Below are 13,394 nucleotides of genomic sequence, written 5' to 3'. Positions count from 1 at the left end.
GCGTTGTGAGTTTGTAGATCTGCTATTTTCAAATAGCCGTAGATAGTCGCTTCTTTTGGGATTGTTTTCATAGACCTGATTGAAGAGCCAAACTAGCTCTGAGGAAGCACGCTAGCATTTAGGCTAACCCTGTAGCCTGAGGCTAAGTTGGTGTGTTAAAGAAAGGGGCGTTGATTTCCTTCGGGAGGGGAGGGGAGGGTGGGGATTTTGCGAGTGGGGACTTTTGTGCAATGGAAACGCAAGACATTTTGAAGCGGTGCGGTGCGGTTCTGGACTGTACTGGACAGTGTCGTGCTTAAGCTGTGATGGAAAAGCGGCTTAACAGACCTGAGTGTGGCCTTTGATACTGTTGACCATGACATCGTAATTATATTAATAGACTTAATAACCTGGACATGTCCCTAACTGGTTGCCCTCATATCTACTGTATAAGGCAAGCCTCTGTGGCTCTTTGTAATTTGAATATGTGGTACCATGATACAGACACACAATCGTATTCTGATGCTGCCGACACATACTGTAGTTGTACATCCCAATGGCCCATCTCTCAGTCCTATGGTTAGTTAGTCTCATGTTGCAGATGATACATCTGGTGACATGTATTCAATGCAGTTGCTAGAACAGATGAGAAAGCGTTCGCTAATAAACCTACACCTACTGCTTTGGAAAACAATCATATCACCATCCCAATATGAAGGACCGCCCTGAAGAATTGTTCTGCAATGCAGTCATCATTTGTTAAATCTCCAAATAGTTTCCACCTAGTTTTAGCCACTATATTGAATTTAGATTTCACCAGACATATTGTTGGGTGGACATATCTCCAGTGTCTGGCTAAGTGAGACTAATGTTTAGCTAGTTTCATTAAATATTTTGTATCAAGTTAGTTTACACGGTATGAAATGTGCCATATGAATATGATATGATAGTGACTGGTACACAAAAATGACATCTTCTCTCTTGCAGTACCTTGTTGCAGCTTTATCAGTGCGTGCTGAACCGTGGAGTCCACCAGGCCGCCCGGAAGGTTCCTGAGGTACTGTTTGAGCAAGCTGGCCACAGTACACGCGTCGGCTTCGGATAAGACATCCGTGTCCTCACTGCTCTCCAGCCGCTGTTTCAGGCTCTCCACAGCACGTACATTCCCGTTCACCCTGAACAGGCCCTCCTGCTGCAGGGCTGGAGGGCAGAGATCAGAGGGCAGAGGTCAGGCTTGGTGCATGTCTTGTCATTTGGTGAAAAAACAAATTTATTTATTGGCACATGCAAGCAAGCAAGCAAATATATTTATATGACTTTCGGACAAAAAACAATCATTTGGTGAACATAGGATATGATGCTACAGCAAGCCACTGATTTCTGATACACAGTGAAACGTCTTTCAAAAATGTGTACACATGTAACCAACATTTGTACCAAGGTACAATAACATAAATGAACACTGGGGATTATACTGTGTAATATTTATTATATGCATTTGTGTTATTGGATTGATAGCGATGGTTTAAGGCTTAAAATCATACACCATGTTTGGTTCCAAAAATGGAGGAGCTACTACTTACCCATTCACAGCCCCTACATAATGACTTGAGTGGTTCTGAGCTCATATTAACTTGAAGGGGGCAGATTATGATATCATAAGTGCACTGAGTTACTGTAACAGTATTTTTGAACATCTCTGCAGATGGTGACTCTGTCTACTCTCATTCCTTCATGGGAATTGGAGATTAATTACCAGGAAGATGACTATGAATCCTAGGCGCTGACAAACAGACATGCCTGGTTGGAACTTCCCCTGCACTAGTAGTACTGCTGGTACTGGCACTGCCAGCAGTGGTGGAAAGTAACTAAGTACATTTACTCACACAGTACTGTACTTGAGTACAATTTTGAGGTATTTATACTGTACTAGAGTATTTCCAATTTTCAGTACTTTTACTTCTACTCCACTACATATCAAGAGGCTAATATTATACTTTTACTCCACTACAATTATTTAAAAACTTTAGTTATTTTGTAGATTTAGATTATTGTTACAAAAAAAACATACATTAACCACTTCAGCTCTATACATTTTGGCCATTTGAAAATAGCAGATCTACAAGCTCACAATGCATTGCTGCACTGTGAGCTTGTAGATCTGCTATTTTCAAAATATTTTATACATTTGAAAACTTGTGAAATGGGACATTCTGCATAATGAGTACTTTCTACTTTTAGTACATTTTGATACCAATACTTTTGTACTTTTACTCAAGTACATTTTGAATTCTGGACTTTTACTTGAGCGTTTCTACATTGCAGTATTGATACTTTTACTTGAGTAAAAAAAAATACTTTTTCCACCACTGACTGCCAGCGTGTTGTCGTGCACGCACACACGCGCACGCACTGACACGTACCGTCGCCTATACCTTTCACTTACAGTAGTAGCCTGCTGTCTATCTCTTTCGTGGAAAACCGAATAACAAAGAAACGCCATATTAATGAGACTGATACAATACTAAAACTATACACTGGGTTGTTTAAGGTTAGTGTCGAGTAATTGACACAAATTAACATACAATAACAGTTGGTCAGCTCCTCACTTGACATTATTACGCACCTGGGTAGCTATAATCTCCCAAGAATGCCTTCCAAAACAACAATGCATACGTCATGCAGGAAATAAACGTCATAGTCCTGCACTGACATCTAGTGGCCAAATAGGAGAAGTACGAAAAGGGGTAGCCTGGCATGGCTAGACTAATATCACTAGCCTTTTTTTATATATTTTTTGTTTTTGCACCGGCAGATTCGTCTAGTTTCCAGGCTAATAAAACGGTAATGTAGTATTTGTGACAGTATTATCCACCTTATTAAGTATTTCTAGTTAAGATAAATGATGTATCTATTTTAAGCCTCTGTCATTAATTATACCTTGACCAACGATGTGATAACACAGCAGTCATTCACAGTATGGTAGACCTACTTGTCTACAACAGCCAACCAGGTTTTGATAAAATACCAATATAATCATGAACTACATTTCCCAGATCATCAACATTACCAGCAACCAGTAGAAAGGACATAAACTCTAGACATATTTAAGGGACACTCATATCCAGAGCTACCAAATGGACTGAGTCTGGTAGCTTGTCACCTACTTATAATATCTCATGTTGTTTTAGACTTAAGAGAATTGACAAATCCACATGCAGATAAGAAAAAGAAGACATTAAAATATGAATGTCTAAAAGGTCACAGGTTTGATACCCCATTCCATCTGATATTTCCATTACAAGTCATGTGTTCCTGAGCATGGTACTGAACCCCTATTCTATTCTATTCCACCACTCCTACTCCCACACTTTTTCCTCACCATGTTGGCGGAGGTGCTCCACCATACTCCGCAACACCAGGGGGACGCCATCCTCCACCAACCCCAGCTTGCGCAGCTCCAGCAGGGACACCCCAAACAGCCTGTTCCCTTTGCTCTCCGCTGCTGAAGCTGCTGCTGTTGCCCTGGGCCTCAGCATGGGCAGGCGCACCATCTTCTTCATGTCCTCCTTGACCCGCACAGCTGCCTGGTTGTGCTGCAGGGCAGAGCAGAGGAGAGAAAAGCAGTCAACCACTGGCACTGCTCGGGGCACCGGTAGAGGCAGCGCTACAAACGGCATGGTTGGGCAGAGAGATACGCCAGGACACCTGTTCTGGAAGTGGGAGATTTTAGTGCCAGTGGAGGAGGCTCCACTTTAGGGACCTACATCCTCACACTGACCGGCACACATCCGGTTTCTGACCCCCTCAGACTCACGCAGCAGAGAGTGGAGAGGGGAGTGTGGGGGCCTGTGTATCTGTTGCTATGTTGTATCTGGTTACCATGCAACACCTTTGGAGGGAGGGCCAATGTGATACGCACACAAAGACAGGATCTGAAACGATGTTTGATTAAATACACGGGCATGCACAAATGTGCAGTAAACTCATCAGTGTTCATTTAGAACTCTAACAGTAATTTTTTTTTTTAAACCAAAATGGACTGTATGGTCCAGAGCATTCTATTGGAGAGTTATGTCAACAAGGGGGGCAGAAACAGCGCCGGTCACATGGTTCATGTAAACTCGAAATAGTGACAAACACTCATAGACTCCAGTGCATTCCGTAAACTTCCGGTTCAGGGCTTTGTCACTATTCGCCAATAGAAGGCTCTGTAGAAGAATGAAGTGAACTGATGCAACTCTCCTTATATGGCTCTGGTATGGTCCATTTTCTATGTTCTTAAAGGTAAATGAACACAGAATTTTGTTAAAGCACACGTTTGAACACATAACCAAACACACAGAGGGGCAAACTAAACTGTTGCCTCCCTTTTTCAGTATGCACCCACACACCATTACCTATCAATATCATTCACTTAGCAAACAATGCAGCTTAGCTACACTGGCATTTATGGTGCAGCGTGTGCCTCATAAAAGTACTGGCTAGGCCTGTATATGGGTTTGAAGTGTGAGTAAAGCCGCAGGAAAGATTGTCCAAATGGGACCGTACCTATGTTCCCCGGGTCCTATGTTCCCCGGGTCCTATGTTCCCCGCTTTCCTAGGGAGAGCGGGGAATATAGGACCTAACCTAAACCTAACCCTAACCATAACCTTAGTGGGTAACATAGAACCCGGGGAACATAGGTAAGAGCACAACACTTACTTAATGCTGTGAAACAAGAGTGTGCTAATTGCTAACCGTAGTCATTTCCACTCAGTGAGTAAACATAGTAAGCCAGGAATTTATTGTATACATGTACTGTACATAGCGTGCATATTAATGTGTGTCCACGCTTGGAGAGAGAGGGAGAGAGAGAGAATACGGGTGTGAATACGTGTAAGCACGTACTCACCAGCTGTTTGCTATCTTATCTAGCCTACAGTATATGCTACCCTAGTAAACTGCCACCTGTTGTCTCTATCTACTGAGACACACACACACACACACACACACACACACACACACACACACACACACACACACACACACACACACACACACACACACACACACACACACACACACACACACACACACACACACACACACACACACACACTTTATCTCTCCCTCCCTCTGACTCAGGTACACACTATCTGAAAAGAGATCCCTTTATCAAGCAAACATATGGAGAGACCCACACATTGATAAAGTAGGCTATAATTAACTGCCATATTGTGTACCTGTTTTTGTGGTGCTGTTTTTCTCATAGAGCAAAAGAGGATTCTCACAAAGCAGAAGATGAAGAAACTAAGGGGGTTTGCAGCAGGATACTGAGAGTGAAAGATTCAAGTTCAAGTGAGGACCAATTATTTGAAGACAGGGTTGAAAATGGGTGAAGTGCATGCTCCATTAAGAATGTTTCTTTGCAACAAGAGTCACAGTCATGCCTGATTTATACCGAAAATAGCAGATCTACAAGCTCACAACGGGTTGCGAGCTTCTAGATCTGGTATTTATTTTCGATGCACGACACCGGGGCGAAATGAAGAATAAATCAGGCTTCAGTCCTCTGTCTCTTTGAGGCACTGCATGCCAAAGAGTACCACTTAAAAGGAGAGAGCAGCTGGTCATGCACAGTGAAATGAAAGGCCCAGTCTCTAAACGAGGCCAGGAGTGACACAATGCCTTTGCTGTATTAGGAAGTGATAAGCTGAGAGCAGACATGACACAAATCTCCATTAACCACTTAAACCCAATATACAAATTACTTTGTTGAAAATAGCCTATAAACAAGATCACAATGCGAGCTTGTAGAAAATGATAATGACCTCCTAGACAGTCTTGTCCTGTTTAAACTGAGGATTGTCTTGTCTGACTGCAAGCATCATTCTAGACATAATACAGATGACCATGTTAGAGTGTGTGTGTAGTCAGAAGCATTATGCTCCCTCTAACCTACTGTGATGATGATGATGATGCTACTGCATATTTGTACATTTAATTTACAAACAAAGTGATGACTAAAATAACAACAACTGAAATCATAAAATAGCACATGCACAGTACACTACCACTAACCAACCAACACATTTTAGCAGGCCTTTTCAGTAGTGCAGTCATGATTCCAATCAATGTGTAAATTGAAATTGCTAGAGGAATTAATGACTTTATTTGGAGAAGCAGGCCATGTTCTTATTGATCTCCCATCAACACGTGTCGTTTGTTGGCAGGTTAATTAAAACCTACCTCAGAATTAAGTGTGGCTAAAAGGCCAAAACCTATATGCTGTTGGATTCAATCTGAAAAAAAAAAATGCTCCAATTTACATTGAATTGTGTATGACTGGCACACCATGTGGTAGAAGCTATTCACCCATCCATCTCTGGCATGTCGTAGCAAACAAGCCAACGAATTGGTTATTATTGATTGGGCTACTCAATAAATATTTGTTCATTCAAGACCAAGACTGTCAGCAACATTTTTAAAAAGCTAATATTTGACCTTATAGCAGCATAATTGGAGTAACCTGCTATTCAGAGCTGCCATGACTGTAAACGATAGCAGACTTCTGTCATACAGGTGTTCTAGAGCTAAGCCTGTGTGAGCTAACTATAGCTGGTGACCAATCTGGGAACTAATTTGGTAAAAAAAAAGGTTGCAGGGATTTTGTATACATTTTTCATACTTTGTTTTTGCCTCTGGGGGCACCAACTCCTTTTTTGTGTAGAAACAGGAACTCGGTTTGGCTCCTCCCATTCCTTAGTCCACTTCCTCCTGGGTGCTTCTGTGTTTATTCCTACTAACAACAACACTATAGTTTAGGGCAGTGGTGCTGACTGATTCGGTAAGACTTTATATTACTAGATTTTTAGGCCGCTGTGCGGCCTTCAAACCTAGGGTGGCACCCCTTTCGTGTGTCATCATCAGATAATAACAGGTCGATCATGAAAGTCCTTGCGGTTTTGTTTCCAATGAGAACCTGTGAGCAATTAGGGGTTAAGAGTCTTGCTCAGGGACAATTTTCATTTCATCGACACATATGCTGGGATGGCCTGGAATCGAACCTGGGGCAACCAGGGCCTCTGGCTCCCTAGGCGGGCTCACTAACCACTCAGCTATGGCCGCCCCACATGGAGCCCCACATGAGGCCCACATGGAGCCCCTTGTGTGGCTATTCTGATGGCAGACCCCTGAACAGCGTTTGTGGCAAGTTTGGTGCGGATCGGAGCGACGGTGCCCCTGTGGCAGCCAGGGGCCCCTGGGGGACACATGGGGCCCCTGGTTTGGCTATTCTGATGGCAGACCCCTGAACAGTGTTTGTGACAGTGTTTGTGCCAATAAAAAATATTCTAAAACGGCGCGCCTCGCAGGTCCGCATGTTACGTTTGTGCCGTCCACCGTCCGTCCGCCTGCCCGCCCGCCATCTAGGCAATTTTAATATAGGAAGGTTGGGCCTATAATGCGTTATAACCACATTTATAATGCATTATAATGCATCATAATGCATTATAATGCTTCATAACACTCTTTGAAGTAATTACTGTTAGCAGAATCTGTCTTGAGAGATTCGCTGGTGACAGACCTCATAGAACAGATATCCCCTAAAGCTGACCTTTGCAGTCACACTCACATACACTGTTCTTCAACAGGCAAACTTATGCATGCCTGAGATATACTTACTGCCTTATGTCTTTCCCACACGCACGCGTACGCACACACACACACACACACACACACACACACACACACACACACACACACACACACACACACACACACAACATTGTCAGATAGAGCTTTCCAAGCATTGCTCTCATCTTCTACATTAACGTTGGCAGTTACAACGGGTGTGTATGTATTAAGCCAGTTTAGGTTGGGGAACCGCCACCAACTTTCGCGTGCTGTGTCGAGGGCTGTCGCACTTCGGGCATGCGCGCACACACACACACACACACACACACACGCACACACACACACACACACACACACACACACACATTTCCAAAATGTAACATATTTATTGTTTATAAGACTGCCAAATTATAACATACAGTAGTTACTGCTTATTATTTAAACTTCCAGCATTTAAAATGATCTGTTGTTCTGCTTATAAGAAAGGCTGTGTTGTGCTTCTTTCAATGAAAGGATTACGAAGGCAACAACCGAGAATTTGATGATGCAGACTGGCAAGTGTTTGAGGTGTCTCAATGCCTCTTTAGGGTCAAGGGTGAATAAGAGCTCATAAACAAGGGCATGGACAATATACAAAATTATGTTGGCACTGGAACCAGAAAAATTCTTGCAGAGATTACTCAAAGCGATGTTGCACAATGTATACAAATTCTGTATATACGTGTCTTTTTGCACACTCCAGACACTAAGGCACTGTTTTCCAAACCCATTTTTATGGGTCGCAAGTCAATATAATTTTTTTTGGTTTCCTACATTTAAAAAATGATTTCAAAATATTTTTAAAAAATCACAGTATTTCATTTTCAAAAGAATTTCATGAATAAATGAAAAATCTAAGAAATTCCATACATGTCAAATTAATTAATTAATTAAGAAATTGTGAAAATAGTATATCTACAAGCTTGGGCGTTGTGAGCTTGTGGATACTATTTTCACTAGTTTGGGTCCTGAGGAAACTCTCTTTTGGGTCTTGACATGAAAAGTTTGGGAACCACTGCACTAAGGTACCCTCTCATCCCTTGAACCTGTAGCTATGATGTTTTCCAAACTGCAATGCACTTTGAAAAATGTTGCCAGTTTCAGGACCTGATTTTAACTTTGATCACAAATGTTGTCTTTTATCTCTTGTTGTTGATGTTGAGCTTAACTGATGGCCCCAGATGATGACTTGTAGCCGATTGTCTCTACTCCGCTGTTTACCAGGACACTCTGCTGTGATTAGCCTAATAACCCATATCCTTTTTCTCCTCCCCCACAACACTGTTAACCTCTGACACAATGGGAGAAAGCTATTGTCAAGTGTCTTTATGGCTTGTGAGTGTGTGTGTGAGTGTGAGTGTGAGTGTGAGTGTGAGTGTGAGTGTGAGTGTGAGTGTGGGGGTGTGCTTGAGTCTGTGCGTGTGTGGACAGCCACTCTCTCCTATCTTGTGAACTGAGGAGTCAGGCTCAAGTTTACTGAAGTAGTTTGGTCATTTTGTATCTTACTCTGCTCAGATACAGTAGTAGAAAGCTATGTTAAATACGTTTTTCTTCACACAAAGTAAACCTCACATAGCAAGTCTGCCGCTTTAACTTACTCATGGATGTGGATGACAAGCCCTAGCATGTGCCCTCTCTTTCTGCAGCCTAAACCCCCACCCCCCTGTCTTTGCTCCCATGCCTCTCTCTCTCGCTCTCTCTCTCTCTCTCAGAGTGGTGGGTGGCCATTTGAAGCAACTGGCTGGTTGACACTCCAGTCAGCACAGGCTACCACAGCAAGCAACAGCTGTTCAACTAACTGCTAAACATGCATATGTTTTGTTTTAAAACACTTAAATATTTATAAAGTCAACATTTGAAGAAACTCATTCCAAACTATCCACTATTTGAAGAGCACGAGTAAAGTTAATAGTGGTAATGATAATAATCCTCTTAGTTTTCAAAATAAATACTGACTGGAAATCATAAATTACACCTTTGACATAAACTTAAACTGGAAACTTTGAGAACATTTTTCAAATGTTACCACTGAAGGTGAAAAAATAATAATAAAATGTAGGCGTTGGTAGGAAAACATTACAGACTGGAACAGAGAACATAAAACTTGCAGTGTGTCACAGAGGCTCCAGCCAGCTGTGGTGTATGGAAAGGCTGCCGGCAGAACAGCAATAATACTCAAGAGAGAAGACATTGCTTTCTCTCTTTATAAGAGTACTAACCGTAGCTGTAGGCATGTTTGCAAAGTTGTTAAAACAAACTTTTGGGGGGAGGAAATGTTAGTTTTAAGTTGGTTGCCTCAAGAGGAAAGGGGGGAGCATACAGAAGAATTGGCAGCCAGACAGTGAAGACATTTTGAAAACACTTCCTGTGTCCAGATGGATGCAAGTGCCACAGAGACACAGTTACACACGTAGTGCACACACACTCAAATGACACAGAGCGAGAGAGAGAGAGAGAGAGAGAGAGAGAGAGAGAGAGAGAGAGAGAGAGAGAGAGAGAGAGGATGGAATGAAAATGAATAAAGACAGTTCCGTCAGGAATTCTTTAGTTGTTATTCACAGATGGGATGGTTAATCCCAGTGCCAGCTTGAGACCACAAGGCTTTGCAGCTTGTACTCACACAGATGGTCAGAGCTCCTGCCCCCATTCTTCCACAGAAGAAACTCCTGCAGAGGGAAAGATGAAGAAAACTCCTATCCTTCTTCCTTCTCCACCTCCTCTCCTTTCTTCTCACTCTTTCCTGGGCCACACACTTAAACTTTTCCCAAAGTGGGGGAACACTTTCCTCCGTAAAACTTCCATCTATACAAACCCCTCCACACCCCCTAGAAGAATCCAACAAACACAACACAGATAATCCAAGTCAGAAAAGAAGGTAGTTCTCAGCAGCACCGGCCGGCCAGACTATGCTGCTTCACCACAAGCCATGAAATACAGATTAGAGGCCTCCCTCCTTCCCTCCCCATTCCCCTCCTCTTCTCTCCTCCTGGGCTGAAATCTGAGCTGAGCTCTCTCATTGGCTAAGTTTCCTGGTCATGTGATGTATTGTAGAGGGTGGTTAAAGCCCAAAACTTTGCATCAGTGCCAGCAGGCCAGTCTTCATCATGCCGCGAGGGCAAGGAGAGCAATGGAGTGCAGCAAGATGAATGATATGAAACATATGGGATACACAATTAGATGTGTAATTTGATTGAGGCGTCTTGAATTCTCATGTTGTCAACATTGTAACATTTCATTCGATTTAAAATTCCCTGTGGTAGCTAGAATTGATCAGCATGTTGAAATGAGATGCAAAAAGTACTATAATACCATAATTATTTGCGACTGTCTACTAAGCTAGGTAACACACACATTAACACAAATTAATAAAGGACATTTTTAATCAAACAATGAAAATGAGCCCTGATAAAACATAATTATAATTTGTACAACGTTCTGTTTCCATAGGCTGTAACATTAATATTTAACTATGAAAATTATATTCTGTTAAGTTAGTGTGTGCATGTTGGGCACATGAATGTACATTCTCTCTCTATGTAATATAAATACATTAACCTAATAATCTTCACAGGTATCAATAAAGTTTACATTCTGTTTTATTTCACCTTACTTTACTTAAAAACAATATCATAGCATAAGATTATCTATAACTTTTAAAGACGGGTGCCGTGATTTCCATTGATTTTTTCCCCCCCTAAAACATAATCATCAGGTTATACTAGGAGGAAGATTGTTTTCAAAAAAGTGTACAGAAATTGTTAAAATTATTTTTTATGTGGACACGCCTCCAGTTCATTAAGTATACCTGGTTCTCACCTTAGCACCTCCTCCACCACCTTAGCACCACCCACCTGTCCTAGTCCCTCCTCCTCCTCATGCCCACACCTGCTGTGTTATGATAATGAGGGGGAGGGCATGTTTTTACTATGTCACTAAAGCGCTGTTTTTCTATTGGCACATTTGATCCTCAAGGTTTCAGCCTCCAGGAAGAAACTCAAAGTAGTCAGAGAAGACATAAAACACCACCAGGGTGTTAAAGTTCTATCACCCTCATAGACACATGAAAAACAGAAAAAGTGCAAAACCATGGCACCACCTCTTTAAGATTTGGTCTAAGGCAGATTCCTTTTCATCCCTTGCATTAACAGCAGGGTCTGTCTTGCATAGAAACGTTCCATTCTGAAGGCTTTGATTTGGAACACAGCAGCTTTGACGTTTACAGTATGATGCTTTAACAATGTATAGCTTTAGCACCTTTACATTACAATATTACAACATTATTTCCCATGGTACGGCTTTGAAATTGCTTACGTCATATGAACTACAGTTTTACAGAGGGTTGCTGTGTTTGATTCAATTAACATACAATCTGAACTACACTGGCTGCTTCTAGCTTTGATATTAGTCAGTTACAGTCAAGTTATTGTAAAAAGAAATAGAAACAAACAAACAAAAACAAATAAACAAAGAAAATAGACACTGACTGATTATTATTCAAATTCATAGATTAAGCCTTCAGTGTGATTAATGATGAACTGATGAATTGGATCAATAGGGTGATGTGTGTTTGATTTACATATCTGCTGGAGCCTGAAACAGCAGGATTTGTTTTTGTTTTCCATCTTTATTTGAAGCATTGTTTTTAGTACATCGTGCCATTAATACTACTATACATGAATTTCTTGATGTTGTTCTCGATCCAATCACTGAAGGATGATACACGGGTGAACACGGAAGGTTTCTTGTCTTTGATGCAGCCCTGAGCACCAAAGCTGACGATACCATGGACCTCCCAGGTTGTTTTGCTTCCAGAGGAATGGCAGGCAAACGGCCCACCAGAATCACCCTGAAGGAGGGGAAGGTCGGGCGAAAGACGAAGAAGGGACATTTACTTTATAATAGTCCATTCAGGTCATTTCTGGTGCTCAATCAGGAAATAGTAATATTAGTAATAGTAAAAGAAAATGTTCTTGTTGGTATGTGTAGAAAGAAACCTGCTCAAGAAGCTGAACTTGTCATGTCATTGTTTGTTCCAGAGCCATACAACCCTACTGCAGAGGCCTTTTTATTTAATTTAGTGAATCTTAATTTTAAGTTAAAGTGACTTGGTGCAAAAGTGTGATCTTCCCCTGCATAGTGCCCGTCACAAATCTGTACTTGGAATTTGGCTCATTATATCAAACAAATGCATTTGGTTCCCTGCCCAATTATGTCTGCAAGCTTGGCCATCATTGGCTACCAAGGCTGACCTCACACAAACAAACACTTTTCGTGGCATTACGTAAAAGGCAACCAAAATGGTAGATGCCATTACACTTATATAATAGCATGTGACAAAAGCCTCCACAGGGAAGACCCGGTTCAATTAGCAGACCAAGTAGAGTGCTTTCTTTTGTGTGCTCTCATACCCACAAACAATACTGTTCCTTCTGTAGCAGTGAACTTGATCCAACTTCTCTTGCAATATGTCTATCTGGAAATGTTGTTTCTCTCTAAAGGTAGAGATCACAGTCTCCTTTTGTACCCTTTATCATTATTATTTATTAGTTATTAGAAAGTAATTACCGGATTGTTGTTAGTAATTACAGTTTAAAAAAAAAACGACATTAAAAAGTAAAACACGCCCCACTAAATCTCTCCACAGTGCTCTTTACTCTCTCCTATCCATTGAACAGGGTTTGTGAATGGATCCTCTTACCTGGCAGGCTGACTTCAGCTCGTCTGGAGATTCATAGCCGGCACAGATCATAGAGGGCCT

General features: G+C 41.7%; 1 protein-coding gene across 2 annotated transcripts in view; it reads right to left on the bottom strand.

Annotated features, from left to right (window-relative positions):
- Positions 1-10,530, bottom strand: part of fam13a (family with sequence similarity 13 member A) — a 90,955-nt gene extending 80,425 nt beyond the window's left edge. Inside the window, exons 1-3 of one of the 2 annotated variants that reach the window (XM_080456309.1) lie at positions 10,257-10,530; positions 3,362-3,575; positions 970-1,179 (exon numbers count right to left, since the gene is read on the bottom strand). In XM_080456309.1, coding sequence (XP_080312435.1) covers positions 970-1,179; positions 3,362-3,575; positions 10,257-10,283 — 451 coding nt within the window. In that variant the 5' untranslated portion in view covers positions 10,284-10,530. The remainder of the gene's footprint in view (positions 1-969; positions 1,180-3,361; positions 3,576-10,256) is intronic. The other variant, XM_080456310.1, reaches the window with a different exon arrangement.
- Between the last annotated feature and the right edge of the window lie 2,864 nt (positions 10,531-13,394).

The sequence above is a fragment of the Gymnoscopelus braueri genome (assembly GCF_963280865.1).
Source record: "Gymnoscopelus braueri genome assembly, chromosome: 2".
In the NCBI taxonomy this organism is placed as follows: domain Eukaryota; kingdom Metazoa; phylum Chordata; class Actinopteri; order Myctophiformes; family Myctophidae; genus Gymnoscopelus; species Gymnoscopelus braueri.
This window is presented reverse-complemented; position numbering and strand designations above follow the sequence as displayed.